Source organism: Hemitrygon akajei, chromosome 12 (assembly GCF_048418815.1).
Source record: "Hemitrygon akajei chromosome 12, sHemAka1.3, whole genome shotgun sequence".
NCBI lineage: Eukaryota > Metazoa > Chordata > Chondrichthyes > Myliobatiformes > Dasyatidae > Hemitrygon > Hemitrygon akajei.
In genome coordinates, this window is record NC_133135.1 from 115,131,012 (window position 1) to 115,154,920 (window position 23,909).

At 44.3% G+C, this 23,909-nt stretch overlaps 1 protein-coding gene across 1 annotated transcript in view; it reads left to right on the plus strand.

The window, feature by feature from the left end:
- The window catches only part of ppp1r37 (protein phosphatase 1, regulatory subunit 37), a 134,072-nt gene that overhangs the window by 90,410 nt on the left and 19,753 nt on the right, over positions 1-23,909 (plus strand). The window contains exons 10-11 of the mRNA XM_073063888.1: positions 7,658-7,824; positions 18,847-19,831. Of these exons, the coding sequence (XP_072919989.1) occupies positions 7,658-7,824; positions 18,847-19,831 (1,152 nt within the window). The remainder of the gene's footprint in view (positions 1-7,657; positions 7,825-18,846; positions 19,832-23,909) is intronic.

Here is a 23,909-nt window from a genome sequence, read left to right on the forward strand (position 1 = left end):
GGGTAATATATATATATTGTCCAATGTATATCTAAAAGTCTCTTGCGGTCACTGCAGTTCCATCAGCTGCCGTCTTTTGGGGTGTCGCGGTGGTGCACTTTGTTAGAGAGAGAGAGATAGAGATTGCATGGAACAGTTACCCGGCGGGTTTTTCCAACCTTTATGAGTTCGATCCGTCGGAGTCTCGTTGGGGAATGGCCGCTCACTTGTGGCCTCTCCCGTAGCTAAGCCGTTCTTCCGTGGTGAGGTCGCCAATCCCAGGCAAGGAAAAGATGCACACGAACCCCCCCACCGGCTGTCGCTATTAAACGCTGTCACAGGATTTCTAGCGTGTCTTCTGGTGCGTCTGGGGGGCCGTCTTTACAACCCCTCTTTTATCTGAACTCACGGGGTCTCAGATGTCAATCAGGTTGGGATGATGCAATCTCTCTCCGTCTCTCCACCCACGTTGCCCTGAGGGTATACACGTAGTACAGTTCCCAATTCGCAAAGGTGTCTCCACGAGACAATGACCACAGTCGCCAGCTTTTGCCTCGCCGTGAAACGAGGGACACCGCACGTATCTTTCTCTTCTCTTGGGTCATTGACACCCCCTTCACTAGGGCTCTTGCGATTCTCACAAAGGAGGGGGCTGGGGTCATAACAGTACATAGAGACTGTGAGGAAGGATAGGCAGATGATAGGGCAAAATTGCAGTCAGTGAGATAAGTTAAAGTGTAATGGGGGGCCAAAATCGAAAAAGGTGATGAATGCAGGACTGAAGGTGTTGTACTTGAATGCGGACAGTATATGGAATAAGTTAGATGAGGTTGTAGTGCAATTAAAGATTGGCAGGTATGATGTTGTGGGCATCGCTGAGTCGTGGCTGAAAGATGGTCATAATTTGGAAGCTTAACATCCAAAGACAGCCAAGTAGGCAGAGGTGGTGGTGGTGGTAGCAACGTTGGTGAAAACTGGAATCGTAAAAAGAGGTGACATAGGATCAGAAGATGTAGAATCCTTGTGGCTGAAGTTAAGAAACTGCAAGGGTAAAAAGACATTGATGGGAATTATAAGAACATAGAATATACAGCGCAGTACAGGCCCTTCAGCCCACAATATTGTGCCAGCCCTTAAACCCTGCCTCCCATATAACCCCCACACCTGAAATTCCTCCATATACCTGTCTAGTAGTCTTTTAAATTTCACTAGTGTATCTGCCTCCACCACTGTATCAGGCAATGCATTCCACGCACCAACCACTCTCCATGAGTAAAAAAACCTTCCTCTAATATCCCCCTTGAACTTCCCACCCCTCACCTTAAAGTCATGTCCTCTTGTATTGAGCAGTGGCGTCCTGGGGCAGAGATGCTGAATGTCCACTCTATATCTATTCCTCTTAATATCTCGTATACCTCTAACATGTCTCTTTTCATCCTCCTTCTCTCCAAAGAGTAAAGCCCTAGCTCCCTTAATCTCTGATCATAATGCATACTCTCTAAACCAGGCAGCATCCTGGTAAATCTCCTCTGTACCCTTTCCAATGCTTCCACATCCTCCCTATAGTGAGGTGACCAGAACTGGACACAGTACTCCATGTGGCCTAACCAAAGTTTTATAGAGCTGCATCATTACTTCATGACTCTTAAACTCTATCCTTCAACTTATGAAAGCTAACACCCCATAAGCTTTCTTAACTACCCTATCTACCTGTGAGGCAACTTTCAGGAATCTGTGGACATGTACCCCCAGATCCCTCTGCTCCTCAACACTACCAAGTATCCTGCCATTTACTTTGTACTCTGCCTTGGAGTTTGTCCTTCCAAAGTGTACCACCTCACACTTCTCTGGGTTGAACTCCATCTGCCACTTCTCAGCCCACTTCTGCATCCTATCAATGTCTTTCTGCAATCTTCGACAATCCTCTACACTATCCACAACACCACCAATCTTTGTGTCGTCTGCAAACTTGCCAACCCACCCTTCTACCCCCACATCCAGGTTGTTAATAAAAATCACGAAAAGTAGAGGTACCAGAACCAATCCTTGTGGGACACCACTAGTCACAACCCTCCAATCCAAATGCACTCCCTCCACCACGACCCTCTGCTTTCTGCAGGCAGGCCAATTCTGAATCCGCCTGGCCAAACTTCCCTGGATCCCATGCTTTCTGAATAAGCCTACCATGTGGAACCTTGTCAAATGCTTTACTAAAATCCATGTAGATCACATCCACTGCACTACCCTCATCTATATGCCTGGTCACCTGCTCAGACTTGTTAGACACGAACAAACACGCTGGAGGAACTCAGCAGGTCAGGCAGCATCCGTGGAAACAAACAGTCAACGTTTCGGGCTGAGACCCTTCATCAGGACTTTGTTAGACATGATCTGCCTTTCACAAATCCATGCTGACTGTCCCTGATCAGACCATGATTCTCCAAATGCCCATAGATCCTATAAGTATCTTTTCCAACAGCTTTCCCACCACAGACGTAAGGCTCACTGGTCTATAATTACTCGGACTATCCCTACTACCCTTTTTTGAACAACATTCGCCTCCCTCCAATCCTCCGGTACCTTTCCTGTGGACAACGAGGACATAAAGATCCTAGCCAGAGGCTCAGCGATCTCTTCTCTCACCTCATGGAGCAGCCTGGGGAATATTCCGTCAGGCCCCAGGGACTTATCCGTCCTAATGTATTTTAACAACTCCAACATCTCTTCTCCCTTAATATCAGCATGCTCCAGAATATCAACCTCACTCATATTGTCCTCACCGTCATCAAGTTCCCTGTCAGTGGTGAATACCAAAGAGAAGTATTCATTGAGGACCTTGCTCACTTCCACAGCCTCCAGGCACATCTTCCCACCTTTATCTCTAATCCGTCCTACCTTCACTCCTGTCATTCTTTTGTTCTTTACATGATTGAAGAATGCCTTGGGGTTTTCCTTTACCCTACTCGCCAAGGCCTTCTCATGCCCCCTTCTTGCTCTCCTCAGCCCCTTCTTAAGCTCCTTTCTTGCTACCCTATATTCCTCAACAGACCCATCTGATCCTTGCTTCCTAAACCTCATGTATGCTGCTGCCTTCCACCTGACTAGATTTTCCACCTCACTTGTCACCCATGGTTCCTTCACCCTACCATTCTTTATCTTCCTCACCGTGACAAATTTATCCCTAAGGATCCCTAAACATTGACCGCATGTCCATAGTACATTTACCTGCAAAATCATCATCCCAGTTCACACCCGCAAGTTCTAGCCTTATAACCTCATAATTTTACCTTCCCCAATTAAAAATGTTCCTGTCCTCTCTGATTCTATCCTTTTCCATGATAATGCTAAAGGCCATGGAGTGGTGGTCACTGTCCCCCAGATCTGTGAGATCTGTCTGTCAGATCTGTAAGACCCCCAGACCCACTGAGAGATCTGTGACTTGACCTGGTTCATTACCTAATACTAGACCTAGTATGGTATTCCCCCTAGTCAGCCTGTCAACGTACTGTGACAGGAATCCATCCTGGACACACTTAACAAACTCTGTCCCATCTAAACCATTGGAACTAATCAGGTGCTAATCAATATTAGGGAAGTTAAAGTCACCCATGATAACAACCCTGTTATTTTTGCACCTTTCCAAAATATGCTTCCCCATCTGTTCCTCGGTATCTCTGCTGCTACCAGGGGGCCTATAGAATACTCCCAATAGAGTAACTGCTCCCTTTCTGTTCCTGACTTCACCCATACTGACTCAAAAGAGGATCCTGCTACATTACCCACCCTTTCCGTAGCTGTAATAGTATCCCTGACCAGTAATGCCACCCCTCCTCCCCTTTTCCCCCCTCTCTATCCCATTTAAAGCACTGAAATCCAGGAATATTTGAGAATCCATTCCTGCCCTGGTGCGAGCCAAGTCTCTGTAATTGACCACAACATCATAATTTCATGTATGTATCCAAGCTCTCAGTTCATCACCTTTGTTCCTGATGTTTCTTGCATTGAAGTACATGCACTTTAGCCCTTCTACCTTACTACCCTTACGCCCTTTATTCTGCTTCTCTTTCCTCAAAGCCTCTCTATATGTTAGATCTGGCTTTACTCCATGCACTTCTTCCATTGCTCTATCACTCCGGGTCCCATCCCCCTTGCAAATTAGCTTAAACCCTCCCGAACCATGCTAGCAAACCTACCTGCAAGGATATTGCTCCCCCTCAAGTTCAGGTTCAACCCATCCAACCTGTACAGGTCCTACCTTCCCCAAAAGAGATCCCAATGATCCAAAAATCTAAAACCCTGCCCCCTGCACCAACTCCTCAGCCACACATTCAACTGCCATCTCCTCCAATTCTTACCATCACTTTCCCGTAGCACTGGTAGCAATCCTGAGAATGCCACCCTTGAGGTCCTGTTCTTCAGCCTTCTGCCTAGTTCCCGAAACTCACACTTCAGGACCTCATCCCTCTTCCTGCCTATGTCATTGGTACCAACATGTATCACGACTTCTGGTCGCTTTCACTCTCATACCAGGATGTCGTGCACCTGGTCGAGGACATCCCGGACCCTGGCACCCGGGAGGCAACAAACCATGCGGTGACCTTCTCACGTCCACAAAATCTCCTGTCTGCTCCCCTGACTATAGAGTCCCCAAAAACAACAGCTCTCCTCTTCTCTGTCTCACCCTTCTGCACCACAGGGTCAGACTCAGTGCCAGAGGCTCTGCCACCATGGCTCACCCCTGGTCGGTCGTCCCTGCCAACAGTATCCAGGACAGTATACTTACTATTCAGGGGAATGGCTACAGGGGTGCTTTGCACTACCCGTCTACTCACCTTCACTTTCCCCCCTCTGACTGTCACCCAACAACCTGGTTCTGGCAGCCTAGGTGTGACTATCTCCCTGTAGCTCTCATCTGTGACTGCCTCATTCTCCCTTACGAGTCGAAGGTCATCCAGCTGCTGTTCCAAATTCCTCACACGGTCTTCCATATCGCCCAGCCGCATGCCCTTCTGGCAGATGTGACTCTGCGGGAGAGGGGAGTTCCCCCAAGACTGCCACATCTCACAGAGAGGCACATCACCATCTCAGAAGGCATTGTAAAGTCTTAACTGCGAGCAAGCTCGTCCTCCGCCTCTTCTCATCGAAGCCTCTCGAGTCAAAGCCTCAAAACTCCTTCTCTGGCCCACTCACTCACTGGTGTATATACAGGTCTCCGAACAGTAGCCTACAAATTACAATGTGAAGAAGGCTATGGGGCAATAGTCATGGGTATTTCAGCATGCAGATAGATTTCGGAAAATCAGGTTGGTGCTACATCCTGAGAGGTATTTGTAGAACGCCTAGGAGATGGCTTTTTAGAGCACCTTGTAATTAAACCCACTTGGGGAATGCCAGTTCTGGGTTGGGTGTTTTTCAGATATTCTTCCAAAATACTTCTCGACCTACCCACTTAGTAAAGCTGGCAGACATCTGTGAACCAGTACAACACCATATAGGCACCTATTCTAAGATCAATCTAACCTTTCCCTCACCATAGTCATCCATGTGCCCAATAGAATAATTGTAAGAATTAGAAGAGGGTGAAGTTAACTGCATGTTAAAAGTTCAAAGCGCAAAAGTAATTTTTATTATCAAAGTACATATATACAACCCTAAGAGCCCTTATGTTCCTCTTAAAATTTTAATCTTCCATCCTTGAGCCATGACCTCTTATTGTAGTCCCACCCAACCTCAGTGAAAAAAAGCCTGCGTGCATTTATTATCGAAGTATGTATACAACCCCGTGATTTCCTTTGAGCATACTCCACATATCTATAGAATAGTAAATAAACAGGATCAAAGGAAGATCAACCAGAATGCAGATAGCAACAAACTCTGCAGATGCAAATATAAATAAATAGCAATAAATAACAAGAACATGAGATTATAAGATGAAAAGTCCTTAAAATAAGATCATTGGTTGTGGGAACATCTCAATGGAAGGGGCAAATGTAGTTATTCCCTCTTGATCAAGAGTGTGATGGTTGAGGGGTGGTAACTGTTCTTGAACCTCCTGCTGCGAGACCTGAGGCCCTTGTACCTTCTTCCTGGTGGCAGCAGCGAGAAAAGAGCCTGGCCTATATGGTGGGGATCTCTTGATGATGGTTTGTTTAATTGGTCAACTGTATATCATGGAATTTATCCAGAATGTGATAGAGCCTTTACTTCACAATGATAACTTTGTCATTGTCCATTTAGTTGCTTAGGTAAATTCTATCCTGCAGAACTCACCAGTGAGTCTCTGGTTAACATTTTCTCTTTTGCGATCCAGCTTTTTGTAACTTTCATTGCCAAAAGTTCGAGGTAAATTTATTATTGAAGTACATATACGTCGCATATGCAGCCTTGCGATCCATTTTCTTGCAGGCAATTTCAATAAATCTATAACAGCATGGTACCACAGTGGTTATCCCGATGCTTTACAGCCTTGGCGACCTGGGTTCAGTTCCCACCTGCTGCCTGTTAGGAGTTTGTACATTCTCCCCATGACTGTGTGTGCTTCCTCAGGGTTCTCCGGTTTCCTCCCACAGTCCAAAGGGATACCAGTTGTTAGGTTAATTGGTTGTTATACATTGTCCTGTGGTTAGGCTAGGATTAAATCGGTGGTTGCTGGGCAGCACAGCTCGAAGGGCCAGAAGGGCCATTCCACACTGGTTTTCAGGAAAAAAGAATAGTAACCATTATAGAATCAGTGAAAGACGGCACCAACTAGGGTGTTCTACTAGTGTGTAAATGTAAAAAGAAAGAATAATAATAAATAAATGAGCACCAAATATCTCAAACAATAGCAGAGGAGTTCTTGAAAGTGAGTACATAGGTCGTGGGAGCATTTCAATGATGGGGCATGTGAAGTTTGGTTCAGGATTCATTGTTAATGAATCTAATTCCCACTGATGCCAGGCCGACAAGTTCTGAAGAGTATTGTTAGTGGCTGGGGGGGGGGTCACCCATCTTGTAAAGACACTGCCCGGAAGAAAGCAATGGCAAATCACTTCTGTAGAAATATTTGCTAAGAACAATCATAGTCTAGACCATATATGTCAAACTCAAGGCCCGCGGGCCAAAGCTGGCCCCAGTAATCGAAGCGCCTATGGCGTATGATATGGCTAATGCTGAGTTTATTCAGGTACCAGGTTTTCAGGGTTTTTAGTGTTTATTCGGCAGTCTTGCTCGGCAGTCTTCTTCATAAGAAACGGAATTTGTAAAGTGAAACACTTTGTAGTTATAGCAGAGACTGAGACACATGAGAGCAGGCTGAAAAAAATGGAGGCAACGAAAGCTGCGTTCGCACGCGTCCGACTGATCCGGCCCGCATGAAGCTGCATTTTGCTCAATCCGGCCCGTGACCTAAAATGAGTTTGACACCCCTGGTCTAGACCATGATTACCTACATCATGCAACACCGCACATAATGAATGAATGCTTACCTGGCATCATTCTGGGGCTGCCTTGTGCAAAGGACTATGTAGGTACAAGAAAGTCAAGTATTGTGCCAAAGTCATGCTGTATGACTTTATGACCAAGGTGGTTTGCTACCTTGTTTTCAAGGGAAGTGAGGATGGGCGATAAGTGCTGGCCTTGCCACTAATGTGCATATGCTGGGGAGCAAACAGATACAATGCCATGGTCTTTCTCTCAGGTGCTGTGGCTGTGGCGGAGTTCATTGCTGACAGCCCCCGTCTCCTCCGCCTGGATCTACGTGAGAATGAGATCAAGACTGGTGGGCTCATGGCTCTCTCGCTAGCTCTCAAGGTCAACCATTCACTGCTGAGGCTTGACCTGGACCGGGAACCCAAGAAAGAAACGGTTAGTGTTTTTACAAATCAAATAATCTCTTAAATCTCACATTCCTTTCCAGAATCCCAGATTTGGAATTTACTGCTCTACCTTCTCTTCCTACATTTCACAAAGATCTTAAATGTGATTGAGCCATCAATTCCTGCTTCATTCCTACTTATTTCAGTTACAAGAAGGCTACATTGCCATGGGATAATGGTGGGTGGAAGCAAGACAGAATATACACTCAGTGGCTGCCTTAGGTACTGCATACTCCTGGTCTTCCACGACAGTAACCCATCCACTTCAAGGTTTGACATGTGTCTTCAGAAGTTCAGAGATGCTTATCTGCACACCACTGTTATACACATGGTTATTTGAATTATGTCACCTTCCTATCAGCTTGGATTGATGATGAGGCTGCCTTCATCGTCGCTGGTGACTTTACTAAAGCATCACTGTCTAAAGTCTGTCCAAAGTTTTATCAATACATCCAGGTGAACACAGGGAGAGATAGCATACGACCACTGCTACCCTCCCTTCCACAATGCTTACAAAGCATTCCGCCGCTCACTGTTCGGGAAATCAGATCCCTCCTTCATCTTGCTTCTGTGGACAGGCAGAAGCTGAAACAAAATCGTCCACTATTGGTCCAACCAATTGGTCTCCATGCTGCATTACTGCTTTGATTATGTCAGCTGGAATGTCTCTCATGATGAGGAAGTCTGTGAGTTCATGAAAGGGGTCACGAGCTTCATCCGGAAGTGCATCGAGGATATTGTCCCCCAAAAGTCGGTCAGGGTCTATCCAAGCCTGAAACCCTGGATCAGCAGTTCCATGTGAGCAGCCCTAACTGCGTGACACAGAGCTTGCATTGCCAGTTATCAGCAGGAACTCAAGAAGTGCAGCTACAATCTGCACAAAGTCATCAAGGCAGCAAAACGACAATACAGGGACAAGATCCAGACACAACTCTTCACCAACAACAAATACAGCTTATGGCAACGTCTGCACACCATCGCAGACTTCAAAGCTAAATGCAGTGGTGTTTCCAACATCACTGCCTCTCTCCCAGATGAGCTAAATCTTTTTAACACTTGTTTTTAAATCACCAACATTGAGCCCCCAAGGAGAGTTGCTGAAACTACCTGCACCTTGGTTGTCTCTGAAGCTGAAGTACGCAGGTGTTTCCAATGAGAGGACAGTTGTAAGGCTGTGGGACTGGATGGCATCCCAGAGCAGGTACTCAGGATGTGCGCTGCACAACTGGCATACATTTTTAATCTCTCCCTCTCCCAGTGTAGAGTGCCCTCCTGCTTCAAAGCATCCACCATTGTCCCTGTACCTAAAAAGACCAAGCTAACACATCTATGAGCAATTGCTTTGAGAGGCTGATCAATGACTACATCTGCAGCATGCTACCACCCACACTGGAACCCCCTACAATTCGCCTACTTACACAACTGATCGACAGTTGATGCAATAGTAGCCACAGCTCTACGTACTGTCCTTGCATATCTGGAGAAGGATGCTTATGTGAGAATGCTGTTTTTGGACTACAGCATTCAAAACCATAATTCCCTCCAGGCTTGACAAAAAGCTCAGAGACTCGTCCTTCACCCTGCCCTCGTGTAGCTGGATCCTGGACTTCCTGTCAGATCGCCAGCAGGTAGTAAGAGTGGAGTCCCTCACCTCCACCTCTCTGACCCTCAACACAGGTGCCCCTCAGAGCTGTGTACTAAGCCCCCTCCTTTACTCTCTGTGTACCCATGACTGTGTCACCACCCACAGCTCCAATCTGCTAAGTAAATTTGCTGATGATACTACATTGATTGGCATAATTTTAAATAATAATGAGGCAGTCTATAGAAGTCGTCATCATCCTGACACAGTGGTGTCAAGAAAACAACCTGTCCCTCAATGTTGCAAAAACAAAGGATCTGGTTGTGGACTACAGGAAGAATGGAAACAGGCTAACCCCTATTGACATCAATGGATCTGGGGTCAAGAGGGTGAACAGCTTTAAGTTCCTCAACATACACATCACCAAGAATCCCACGTGGTCTGTACATACCGACTGTGTGGTGAAAAAAGCATAACAGTGCCTCTTTCACCTCACATGGTTGAAGCAATTTGGTATGAGCCCCCAATTCCTAAGAACTTTCTATAGGGTCACAATTGAGAGCATCCTGACTGGCTGCATCACTGCTTGTATGGGAACTGTACTTCCCTCAATCGCAGATCTCTGCAGAAAGTGATGTGGACAGCCCAGCGTATCTGTAGATGTGAACTTCCCACTATTCAGGTCATTTACAAAGACAGGTGTGTAAAAAGGGCCCGGCGGATCATTTGGACCTGAGTCATCCCAACCATACATTAGTTCCAGCTGCTACCAACCGGGAAATGATACTGCAGCATAAAAGTCAGGACCAACAGACTCTGGGACAGCTTCTTCCACCAGGCCATCAGACTGATTAATTCATGCTGATACAATTGTATCTTTATGATATTATGACTGTCCTGTTGTACAGACTATTTACTACAAATTACTATAAATTGCACATTTAGATGGCAACGTAACATAAAGATCTTTACTCATGATTGAAGGATGTAAATAATGAAGTCAATTCAATTCAATGGATTGGTCTGGCTATTCTCCTCTGACTTTATTTTTGCCCACAGAACTGCTGTTTATTGGATTTTTAAATTTTTTACACCATTTTCTGTGAACTCTGCAGATCATTGTGCATGAAAATCCCATGAGATCAACAGGTTTAAAGACACTCAAACCACCCCTTCTGGCACCAATAATTATTCCATGGTCAAAGTCACTTGCATCTCATTTCTTCCCCATTCTTATGTTTGGTCTGAACAACAACTGAACCTCTATATGCATTGAGTTGTTGCCACATGATTGGCTGATTAAATATTAAATATATGCATTAATGAGCAAATATATAAGTGTACCTAATAAAGTGGCCATTGAGTGTAATCATGACTGCTGGCTACTGAGAAGTGGAGCTGCCTTAATAGGCTAGTTGGTCTTTTCCAGATCTCAAGTTTTGCGTGGTTGACTATAGCTTTTTTTAAATCTTTTTCCCTAGATTTTTCTGTTTGAATTACAGGGTGCAGATACAAGAATGCTTTGTATGGCAACACACATTGAATGTTTGATGGTGTACAGTAGAAACGGAATTGTAGTTGTTAAAGAAAGCTATTCATGAGTAGAGATGCATGTGAGCTTTACAGGAGAGGGTGTCTACATATGAGATCTTGGGTGGACTGAGTGTGACTGCCCAAAATGCATTCACAAGTGCACAGGGTCAGCTCGATATTCTACTTGCTTTGTCATGAGAGACCTTGGTGAAGATGTGAGACAGGACACAATAAAGTGCACTGGGGAGCAAGAAGCCATTTAATGCCTCAAGCCTTCCCTGCCATTCATTTAGCTCATAGTTCAAAGTAAATTATTATCAAAGTACATGTATGTCACCATATACAATCCTGAGGTTCATTTTCTAACGGACAAACTCAATAAATCTATAATGGAATTATAACAATAATAGAATCAATGAAAGACCACAGTAACTTGGATGTTCAAAACAGAGTGCAAAAGATGAAAAAATTGTGCAAATATGAAAAGAAAGAAAGAAAGATAATAAATAACTAAGCAATAAGTATTTTGAAAGTGAGTCCATTGATGGTGGGAATATTTTAGTGATGGGGCAAGTGAAATTGAGTGATGTTATCCCCTCTGTTCAAGAGCCTGATGGTTGAGGTGTAATAACTGTTCCTGAAACTGGTGGTGTGTGTCCTGAGGCTCCTGTGCCTTCTTCCTGATGGCAGCAATGAGAAGAGAGCATGGTCTGGGTGCTGGGGATCTCTGATGATGGCTGCTGCTTTCCTGCTACAGTGTTTCATGTAGATATGCTCAATGGTGAGGAGGGCTTGGGTACTTTGGTGCCAATATCTGCCCTGGTTCTATAGTCCTTAATACCTCTTCTTACAGAATCAATCAACTTTCCATTTCCAATTAATAATCAACTATCAGAGCTTGATTGCTCTGGGCCTGAGTAAGGGGGGATCTCATTGAAATCTATCGTATGTTGAAAAGTCTGGATAGAATGGGTGTGAGGAGGATGTTTCCTATAGTGAGGGAGTGTAAGACCAGAGGGTACAGCCTCAGAATACAAGGACATCCCTTTAGAACAGAGATGAGGAGGAATTTCTTTAGCCAGAGGGTAGTCAATCTGTGGAATTCATTGACACAGGTGCCTGTAGAGACCAAGTTTTTTGGGTATATTTAAAGCAGGGCTTGATTCTTGATTAATGCTATGGGGAGGAGGCAGCATAATGGGATTGAAAGGGATAATAAATCAGCCATGATGGTATGGCATAACAGACACTTGGCTGAATGGCTTAATTATGAGCTGTACCAACCTGAACACACTCAAATATTTTATCATAATATATAGAATATTGAAATGTATAGCATAGTCCATATCCTTTGGCTCACAGTGTTGTGCCGACCCTTTAACCTACTCTGCAATCAATCTAACCCTTCCCTCCTACATGGACCAGAATCCTCCATTTTCCTTTCACCCATATGCCTATCTAACAGTCTCCTAAACATCCCAAATCTGTCAGTTTCTCCACCACCCCACAGCAGTGCATTTCAGACACGTACCACTCTGTATGTAATAAACCAGCCTCTGACATCTCCACGAAACCTTCCATGTTAAACGGATGTCCTCTGATATTGGCCAAGGCCATCCTGGGAGAAGGGCACTCTATCTGTGCCCCTTATAATTTTGTACAACTTTAGCAGGTTCAATGGTTCAATTTAGAATAAGAAAATGTATATACTATGCAACCTGAAATTATCATACTTTGCAGACATACACGAAACAGAGAAAGAAACCCCCAAGAATAAATGACAGAAAACATTGGAACCCCAAACTCCCCCTTTCCCCTGATGCACAAGCAGCAACAAAAGCATCAACCCTCCACCCTCCCACTCCCCTTACTTGCTCCATCATGAAAGCAATATCAAAGCCCCCAGACCATGATCTAAAATCCATTAAAAACTACTGACCACCCCAACACTTTGACACCTCAGACGTGCTTACTTTGTCTCTCTCTCTGACCCCATCTCTCCCCCCTCCCTCCCTCCACTCCCCCCTCTCTCCCATGAAGGAGAAAGAGATATTGCTGCTGCAACAGTGAGTGGGGAGACCAACAGCTCACTCTTTCAATGTTACAGTCTGCCGTGTCGCTTCTCCAAGTTCTCTCAACTTGAGAACCTACAGCCTTTCACTCACCATCTCTCGAGTGCACGGGTCTTCTTTTGATAGCTGTGCATACTGCCTACTATCTTGATGATTCAATCTCCCGCATCACTTCAGTTGGCAAGACCAGTGAGAAATTGGGTCATCCACAGGGCCACACCCTGAGGGCGCATGACTTCCCGGCTGCTCCAGGAGATGCCGCTCAGCTAGTTCCGAGAGTGAGAACCCACTGCCTGTGAAGAACTTTGTTTGAGTGCAGCTGTAGATCTCGGACTCCAACAGGATTCCAGCCACCATGGAAAAGAAAAGAAAAAGACATGAGAAGAGGGTTTGCCTCTCATCTTCCTTCACTCCAAAGCAAAATGTCCTGGCTCACTCAACCTTTCCTCATAAGATATGCTTTGAATCTAGGCAGCACCTGGTAAGCCAGAGACTTTTCTTACCAGGGCAGAAATGGCTAATACAAGGAGGGGAGAGGCATAATTTTAACATGATTCAAGAAGGGTATGGGGGGCATGTCAGACCTAGGGTTTTTAGAGTGCTGAGTATATGGGGGCTGCCAGGTTCAGGAACAGTTGTTGCCTTGCAGCCATCAGACTCTGAACTGGTTCCATGGCTATGGACTCACTTTCGGGTACTCTGCAGTTCATGTTCTGTGTTTGATCTACTTATTTCTTTATTGTTTGCACAATTTGTCCTTTTTTTCACACATTGCATATTTGTCTCTCTGTTATGTGTGTGGGGGGTAGAGGTTTCATGGATTCTATTGTGTTTCTTTATTTTGTGGCTGCCTGCAAGAAGATGAATCTCAAAGTTGTACATAGTATGCATATTTTGATAATAAATTTACTTTGGACGTAGAATGCTTTGCCAGGCATGATGGTTTTGAGGACATTAGGGACATTTAAGAAACTCTTACACAGGCATGTGGATGATAGAAATATGGAGGGCTGTATAGAAGGGAAGGGTTAGATTGATCTTAGAGTCGGTTAAAAGGTTGGCACAATGTCATAGGCGGAAGGGCCTATACTGTGCAGTGTTCTATGTGGCCACTGGAGCTCCAAAATAAGTTGAAGCACTTCAACCTAAAGCCTCAAGCTTGAAACATTTCAAAGTTCGAAAGTAAATTTGCTATCAACGTACACATATGTCGCCATATACACCTGACATTCATTTTCTTGTAGGCATGCTCAATAAATAAATAATAGTATAATAACTATAACAGAATCAGTGAAAAACAGCAACTTGGGCATTCAACTGGTGTGCAAAAGACAACAAACTGCAAATACAAAAATAAAGAAATAATAATAATTATGAATAAATAAGCAATAAATATCGAGAACGTGATGAAGAGTCCATAGGTTGTTGGAACGTTTCAATGTTAGGGCAAGTGAAGTTATTCCCTTTGGTTCATGAACCTGATGGTTGAGGATTAGTAACTGTTCTGAACCTTGTGGTGTGAGTCCTGTGGCTCCTGTCCTTTCTTCCCGATGGCAGCAGCGAGAAGAGAGCATGTAGTGGATGGTGGCATTCCCTGATGATGGATGCTGCTTTCCTGTGACTTCACCTCATGTAGCTGAAACACGCTGAATCTTTCATCTGTTTGTGCATGTGACCTCCTTTTAGGGAGGCGCCCATTAACCTGTCATTATAAAGTAACTATGAAATATAATACAACAGGCCAGTTCTGTAACTGATAGCTTGTTAGGATGCTGGAACAGGGATCTGATTGCGGATCCAATCACAGACCCAGTACTGTGCACACACTGATATTAATTGAGTAACAAATCCTGAGGTGCAAACAAAGTTGGCGTCAAAGTTCAGGCAGAGATCAAAAAGAGAGAAATCCAAAAACCAGAATTGGGAAACATGCAGAGTCGATATTCAAATGGACAGAGTACAGATACAAATGCTGGGAAGGCTCAGGAAAATTCACTGGCACACTGAGACTGAGACTGGACCCTCAGCTCAGAAGGGAAGGAGGGAAAAGAGGAGAGCAGTAGTGATAGGGGATTCGATAGTTAGGCGGACAGATAGGAGGTTCTGTGGAAGAGATCGAGAATCCCAGATGGTCTGTTGCCTCCCTGGTGCCAGGGTCCGTGATATCTCAGATCGAGTTCTCAGTATTCTCAAAAGGGAGGGTGAGCAGCCGGAAGTCATGGTCCATGTAGGGACCAATTACTTGGGTAGGAAGAGTGAGGAGGTCCTGAAAGGTGAGTTTAGGGAGCTAGGTGCCAAGTTAAAGGACAGGACCTCCAGGATAGCAATCTCAGGATTGCTACCAGTGCCACGTGCAGGTGGGTTTAGAAATAGTAAGATAATGCAGATCAACACGTGGCTGAAGATATGATGCAGGAGGGAGGCTTCAGACTTATAGATAATTGGCAGTTTTCCAGGGAAGGTGGGACCTGTTCTGGCAGGACAGTTTACATCTGAACTGGAGGGGGACAAATATTCTTGCAGTTAGGTTTGCTAGAGAGGCTCCAGTGGATTTAAACTAGATATGAGGGGGAAGGGGAACCAGAGCGTAGGAACAGATGTATAGGAGAAGGAAGAAAAAGAAGACAGTAAAGTTCTTTGTACTGTTAGAGATAAACAGAGAGGAAGAGGTGAAGAATTTCTTTAATGCATTTATTTTAATGCTAGGAGCATTGTAAGAAAGGTGGATGGGCTTAGAGCATGGATTGATACCTGGAAATATAATGTTGTAGCTATTAGTGAAACATGGTTGGAGGAGAGGTGCAATTGGCAACTAAATATTCCTGGATTTCATTGCTTCAAGTGTGATAGAATCGGAGGGACAAGAGGGGGAGGTGTTGCGTTGCTTGTCAGAGAAAATATTACAGCGGTGCTCTGGCAGGATACATTAGAGGGCTCATCTAGGGAGGCTATTTGGGTGGAATTGAGGAATGGGAAAGGTGTAGTAACACTTATAGGGGTGTATCATAGACCATCTAATGGGGAGCGAGAATTGGAGAAGCAAATTTGCAAGGAGATAGCAGATATTTGTAGTAAGCACAGGGTTGTGATTGTGGGAGATTTTAGTTTTCCACACAGACAGGGAAGCCCATACTGTAAAAGAGATGGATGGTTTGGAGTTTGTAAAATGTGTGCAGGATAGTTTTTTGCAGCAATACATAAAGGTACCAACTACAGAAGGGCAGTATTGGATTTTCTGTTAGGGAATGAAATAGGTCAGGTGATGGAGGTATGTGTTGGGGAGCTCTTCGGGTCCAGTGATTACAATGCCATTAGTTTCAATATAATTATGGAGAAGGATAGGACTGGACCCAGGGTTGAGATTTTTGATTGGAGAAAGGCTAACTTTGAGGAGATGCAAAAAGATTTAGAAGGAGTGGATTGGGACAATTTGTTTTATGGGAAGGATGTAATAGAGAAATGGAGGTCATTTAAAGGTGAAATTTTGAGGTTACAGAATCTTTATGCTTCTGTTAAGTTGAAAGGAAAGGTTAAAAGCTTGAGAGAGCCATGGTTTTCAAGGAATATTGGAAACTTGGTTAGAAAAAAGAGAGATATCTACAATAAATATAGGCAGCATGGAGTAAATGAGGTGCTCGAGGAATATAAAGAATGTAACAAGAATCTTAAGAAAGAAATTAGAAAGGCTAAAAGCAGATACGAGGTTGCTTTGGCAAGTAAGGTAAAAATAAATCCAAAGGGTTTCTACAGTTATATTAATAGCAAAAGGATAGTGAGGGATAAAATTGGTCCCTTAGAGAATCAAAGTGGACAGCTATGTGCGGAGCCAAAAGAGATGGGGGAGATTTTGAACAATTTATTTTCTTCGGTATTCACTAAGGAGAAGGATATTGAATTGTGTAAGGTAAGGGAAACAAGTAGGGAAGTTATGGAAACTATGAAGATTAAAGAGGAAGTACTGGCGCTTTTAAGGAATATAAAAGTGGATAAATCTCTGGGTCCTGACAGGATATTCCCTAGGACCTTGAGGGAAGTTAGTGTAGAAATAGCAGAGGCTCTGACAGAAATATTTCAAATGTCATTAGAAACAGGGATGGTGCCGGAGGATTGGCATATTGCTCATGTGGTTCCATTGTTTAAAAAGGGTTCTAAGTGTAAACCTAGCAGTTATAGGCCTGTCAGTTTGATGTCAGTGATAGATAAATTAATGGACAGTAATTATCTGGATGGACAGGGTCTGATTAGGAGCAGTCAACATGGATTTGTGCATGGAAGGTCATGTTTGACAAATCTTATTGAATTTTTTGAAGAGGTTACGAGGAAGGTTGACGAGGCTAAAGCAGTGGATGTTGTCTATATGGACTTCAGTAAGGCCTTTGACAAGGTTCTGCACGGAAGGTTAGTTAGGAAGGTTCAATCATTAGATATTAATATTGAAGTAGTAAAATGGATTCAACAGTGGCAGGATGGGAGATGCCAGAGAGTAGTGGTGGATAACTGTTTATCAGGTTGGAGGCCGGTGACTAGAGGTGTGCCTCGGGGATCTGTACTGGGTCCAATGTTGTTTGTCATATACATTAATGATCTGGATGATGGGGTGGTAAAGTGGATTAGTAAGTATGCAGATGATACTAAGGTAGGTGGCGTTGTGGATAATGAAGTAGGTTTTCAAAGCTTGCAGAGAGAATTAGGCCAGTTAGAAGAGTGGGCTGAACGATGGCAGATGGAGTTTAATGCTGATAAGTGTGAGGTGCTACATTTTGGTAGGAATAATCCAAATAGGACATACATAGTAAATGGTAGGGCATTGAAGAATGCAGTAGAACAGAGTGATCTAGGAATAATGGTGCATAGTTCCCTGAAGGTGGAATCTCATGTGGATAGGGCGGTGAAGAAAGCTTTTGGTATGTTAGCCTTCATAAATCAGAGCATTGAGTTTAGGAGTTGGGATGTAATGTTAAAATTGTACAAGGTATTGGTAAGGCTGAATTTGGAGTATTGTGTACAGTTCTGGTTGCCGAATTATAGGAAAGATGTCAACAAAATAGAGAGAGTACAGAGAAGATTTACGAGAATGTTACCTGGGTTTCAGCACCTAAGTTACAGGGAAAGATTGAACAAGTTAGGTCTTTATTCTTTGGAGCGTAGAAGGTTGAGGGGGAATTTGATAGAGGTATTTAAAATTATGAGGGGGATAGATGGAGTTGACGTGGATAAGCTTTTTCCATTGAGAGCAGGGGAGATTCAAACAAGAGGACATGAGTTGAGAGTTAGGGGGCAAAAGTTTAAGGGTAACACGAGGGGGAATTTCTTTACTCAGAGAGTGGTAGCTGTGTGGAACGAGCTTCCAGTAGAAGTGGTAGAGGCAGGTTCGGTATTGTCATTTAAATTAAAATTGGATAGGTATATGGACAGGAAAGGAATGGAGGGTTATGGGCTGAGTGCGGGTCAGTGGGACTAGCTGAGAGTAAGCATTCGGCACGGACTAGAAGGGCCGAGATGGCCTGTTTCCGTGCTGTAATTGTTATATGGTTATATAATCTGGCAACAAACAGGTGAAAACACAGGACTAAAATACACTGAGCAATAAACAGAGAGGCAGCTGATGGGTGGAGCACAATGAGACACAGGAACGGCAATACAGGTAGTAATGAGAAACAGATGAGAGATGGAGTACTCGGTAATACAGGGACCGGAGCAGAGCAGGAGCGGAGACAGGAGCACATGGCAATACAAAACCACAGACTGACAGCGAGGAGGAAACACACAAAAAGACAGAGTTCAATTGGAGGTACTGACAGAGCTCTCCCATTTCTCTCCTCAGGTAAAGAGCTTCATTGAAACACAAAAGGCCCTGCTCACCGAGATCCAAAATGGTTGCAAAAGGAATTTCATTCTTGCAAAGGAAAAGGAAGAGACAGAACAGAAGATGCGGCAGTCTGCCTCAATGCCGGAGATCACTGTGACTCTGTGCGATAAGACAGATGAGTTGCAGAATATCCAAACCTGCACAAGGGGTGAGGAATCAGGAAATGGAGGAGCCCAGGGAAGTGTTCCGACCATGACTGAGGACACTGAGCACTTGAACGGTGCTGGTAAATCGAGGGTTTCTACCCTTTCCGTGGAATGTAATTTGACTGAGCTAGATGAATCGGTGCCACAGACTGGTCTGATCAAGCCACTTAACTCTGAAGAACAGCAGGCTGCTTCAGAAATGCCTTCTGGGAAGGAGACTATCATGGGCTCCAAGGCCGATGGTGTGGACAGCCCAGCCATAGTTGGTAACCCGCCAGATACCACCGAATTAAAGTCTGAAAGCCCAGTCGCTGTCAGCCCGCCAGTAGAGGTCCCATCACGAAACAATGAGAGGCTTGTATCCAGCCCAGGGAGAGGACACAAAGTCTTTGTGGTGACCAGAGTAGAAAGCCCACCGGAGGACCCCAGCAATCGTGATGCACAGTGGGGAGAAGAAGCACTACAGAGCAAAAAGAACAGGATCACAGATAATGAGGCAGAATCCCCCTTGGAGCCTCGTCCTGGTTCAGTTTCAAACACTACAACAGCTGACACAGTTCCAGCCCCAGTCTCTGAAAGAAGTGACCCATCCAGGAGCCTGCCGAATCAGGAAAAGCCAGCAGAGTACACTGGGCATGACTTTGAGACAGTCTGTGCTAAAGACTGTGATCGTGTGATGCATGGGGGCACCTTACCAAATGGATTCAAAGCCGACCTTGTTCATAGACTGCCTGAATTAGCAGTGTTAGCAACAGGGAAGGATGACAAAGCGTTGAGCTGCCACATCGAGCAAGGTAAGGGTTATATTCTTGTTAAGGATCATTCTCGGTCTGTGTAGTAGTAATGCATAAACAGATGCTGGAAATCCAAACAACACAAACACAAAATGCTGGAGAAACTCAGCAGGTCAAGCAGCATCTATGGAGAGAAATAAACAGTCGACAGTGAGACCCTTCTATAGGACTGAGAAGGAAGGGGGAAGATGCCAGAATAAAAAGTTGTGCAGGGAGGAAGGAGAAGGAGGCAAGCTGGAAGGTGATAGATGATAGGAGATGCAAAGGGATTTAGAGAGAGTGGATTGGGTCAAGTTGTTTTATGGGAAGGATGTAATAGAGAAATGGAAGTAATTTAAGGGTGAAATTATGAGGGTACAGAATCTTTATGTTCCTGTTAGGTTGAAAGGAAAGGTTAAAGGTTTGAAAGCGCCATGGTTTTCATGGGATATTAGAAACTTGGTTCGGAAAAAGAGGGATGTCTACAATAGATATAGGCAGCATGGAGTAAAGGAATTGCTCGAGGAATATAAAGAATGTAAAAGGAATCTTAAGAAAGAGATTAGAAAAGCTAAAAGAAGATACGAGTTTGGTTTGGCAAATAAGGTGGAAGTAAATCCGAAAGGTTTCTACAGTTATATTAAAAGCAAGAGGATAGTGAGGGATAAAATTGGTCCCTTAGAGAATCAGGGTGGTCAGCTATGTGTGGAGCCGAGGGAGATGGGAGAGATTTTGAACGATTTCTTCTCTTCGGTATTCACTAAGGAGAAGGATATTGAATTGTGTAAGGTGTGGGAAACAAGTAAGGAAGTTATGGAACCTAGGACAATTAAAGAGGTGGAAGTACTGGCGCTTTAAAAAAATTTAAAAGTGGATAAATCTCCGGGTCCTGACAGGATATTCCCCAGGACCTTGAGGGAAGTTTGTGTAGAGATAGCAGGAGCTCTGACGGAGATCTTTCAGATGTCATTAGAAACGGGGATTGTGCCGGAGGATTGGCATAGTGCTCATGTGGTTCCATTGTTTAAAAAGGGTTCTAGAAGTAAGCCTAGCAATTATAGACCTGTCAGTTTGACATCAGTGGTGGGTAAATTAATGGAAAGTATTCTTAGAGATAGTATTTATAATTATCTGGATAGACAGGATCTGATTAGGAGTAGCCAGCATGGATTTGTGCGTGGAAGGTCATGTTTGACAAACCTTATTGAATTTTTTGGAGAAGTTACGAGGAATGTTGACGAGGGTAAAGCAGTGGATGTAGTCTGTATGGACTTCAGCAAGGCCTTTGACAAAGTTCCACATGGAAGGTTAGTTAAGAAGGTTTAGTCGTTAGGTATTAATGCTGGAGTAATAAAATGGATTCAACAGTGGCTAGATGGGAGATGCCAGAGAGTAGTGGTGGATAATTGTTTATCGGGATGGAGGCCGGTGACTAGCGGGGTGCCTCAGGGATCTGTTTTGGGCCCAATGTTGTTTGTAATATACATAAATGATCTGGATGATGGGGTGGTAAATTGGATTAGTAAGTATGCTGATGATACTAAGGTAGGAGGTGTTGTGGATAATGAGGTGGGTTTTCAAAGCTTGCAGGGAGATTTATGCCAGTTAGAAGAATGGACTGAACGTTGGCAGATGGAGTTTAATGCTGAGAAGTGTGAGGTTCTACATTTTGGCAGGAATAATCCAAATAGAACATACAGGGTAAATGGTAGGGCATTGAGGAATGCAGTGGAACAGAGAGATCTAGGAATAACAGTGCATAGTTCCCTGAAGGTGGAGTCTCATGTAGATAGGGTGGTGAAGGCGGCTTTTGGAACGCTGGCCTTTATAAATCAGAGCATTGAGTACAGAAGTTGGGATGTAATGTTAAAATTGTACAAGGCATTGGTAAGGCCAAATTTGGAATATTGTGTACAGTTCTGGTCACCGAATTATAGGAAAGATATCAATAAATTAGAGAGAGTGCAGAGACGATTTACTAGGATGTTACCTGGGTTTCAGCACTTAAGTTACAGAGAAAGGTTGAACAAGTTAGGTCTCTATTCATTGGAGCGTAGAAGGTTGAGGGGGGATTTGATTGAGGTATTTAAAATGTTGAGAGGGATAGATAGAGTTGACGTGAATAGGCTGTTTCCATTGAGAGTAGGGGAGATTCAAACGAGAGGACATGATTTGAGAGTTAGGGGGCAAAAGTTTAAGGGAAACACGAGGGGGTATTTCTTTACTCAAAGAGTGATAGCTGTGTGGAATGAGCTTCCTGTAGAAGTAGTAGAGGCCAGTTCAGTTGTGTCATTTAAGGTAAAATTGGATAGGTATATGGACAGGAAAGGAGTGGAGGGTTATGGGCTGAGTGCGGGTAGGTGGGACTAGGTGAGATTAAGAGTTCGGCACGGACTAGGAGGGCCGAGATGGCCTGTTTCCGAGCTGTGATTGTTATATGTTATATGAAGTCATCAGAGTGGGGAAAAGCCGCAGACTGGAGGAGAAGGAATCTGATGGGAGAGGAGAGTGAACCAGAGGAAAAAGGGAAGGAAGAGGGGACCCGGGGGAAGTAATGAGCAGGTGAGAAGATGTAAAAGGAATAGAGGAGGGGGGGGATTTGTTTACAGGAAGGAGAAATTGATATTTGTGCCATCAGGTTGGAAGCTCTCAGACGAAAGATAAGGTGTTGCTCCTCCACCTTGAGGGTGGCCTTACCTTGGCACTAGAGGAGGCCATGGACTGACGTGTCGAAACAGGAATGGGAATTGCAATTGAAATGTTTGGCTGTCAGAAGTTCCCACTTGTGGTGGATGGTGCAGAGGTGCTTGATGAAGTGGTCACCCAGTTTACGACGGGTCGCACCAATATAGAGGAAGCCACATTGTGAGCACTAGATACAGCAGACAACCTCAGCGGATTTGCAGATGAAGTGTTGCCTCACCTGGAAGGACCGCCCGGGGTCCTGAATGGAGGGGAGGGAAGTGGTGTATGGGCAGGTCTAGCACTTCGGCTGCATGTAGGGAGGGACTAATGGACAAGGAACTCACAGAGGGAGCAATCCCTGCAGAAAGCAGAGGTGAGGGTTGAGGTAAAAATATGCTTAGTGGTAGGATCCCTTTGGAGATGGCAGACGTTGCGGAGGATAATGCGTTGGATGCGGAGGCATGTGGGGTAGTAGGTAAGGAAAAGAGGAACTCTCACTGTTAAGGTGGTGGGAAGATGGGGTGAGCACGGATGTATGGGAAATGGAGGTGATGTGGATGAGGGTAGCTTTAATAGTGGAGGGAGAGAAACTCCATTCTTTGAAGAAGGATGTATCTGATTACCTAGAATAAAAAGCTTCATCCTGGGAATAGATATGGAGGATGCGAAGGAACTGAGAAAAGGAAATAGCATTTTTACTGGAGATAAAGTGGGAAGAGGTATAGTCAAGATAACCGTGGGAATCTGTAGGTTTATAAAAGATGACAGTTGACAGTGGAGACAGAGATTGTGAAAGAGTAGGGAGGTCTCAGAAATGGACCAAGTGAATTTAAGGCCAGGGTGGAAGTTGGAGGCAAAGTTGATGAAATTGACGAGCTCAGCATGGGTGCAGTACCCATGCAGTCACCAATATAGCAGAGGAAGAGTTGGGGAGTATTACCGGGGAAAGTTTTGAACTTAGACTGTTCTATGTAGCCAATGAAGAGGTAGACGTAGCTGGGGCCCATGTGGGTGCCCATGGCTACCCCTTAAGTCTGGAGAAAGTGGGAGGAGCCAAAAGAAAAATAGTTGAGGGTGAGGCAATCACAAGTCAAGGATGATGTTCTCCTGAGGACATTGTTCCCTCTTAAGGTGTGTGCACGCACACATCTTTTGCAACTAGTGCCCAAAAGGCTGTCACCCTGTACCTCGTTGGTATGTTAAGTATATTTCATTATCGTACACAATCACATTTCTTTTTCCAGTTTCTCATGTGGAAGGTATTGACAGCATGGAGTTTGCAATGATTTGTGAGCATATTATAGAACTGGCTTATTTATACTGTTTTTATTGAATAAATTATTGATTCACTGTCAAATTCCAAAGAAGCAAGGGGGATGAAGCAGAATGGCTTATTGAAACAGTAGAGGTCAAG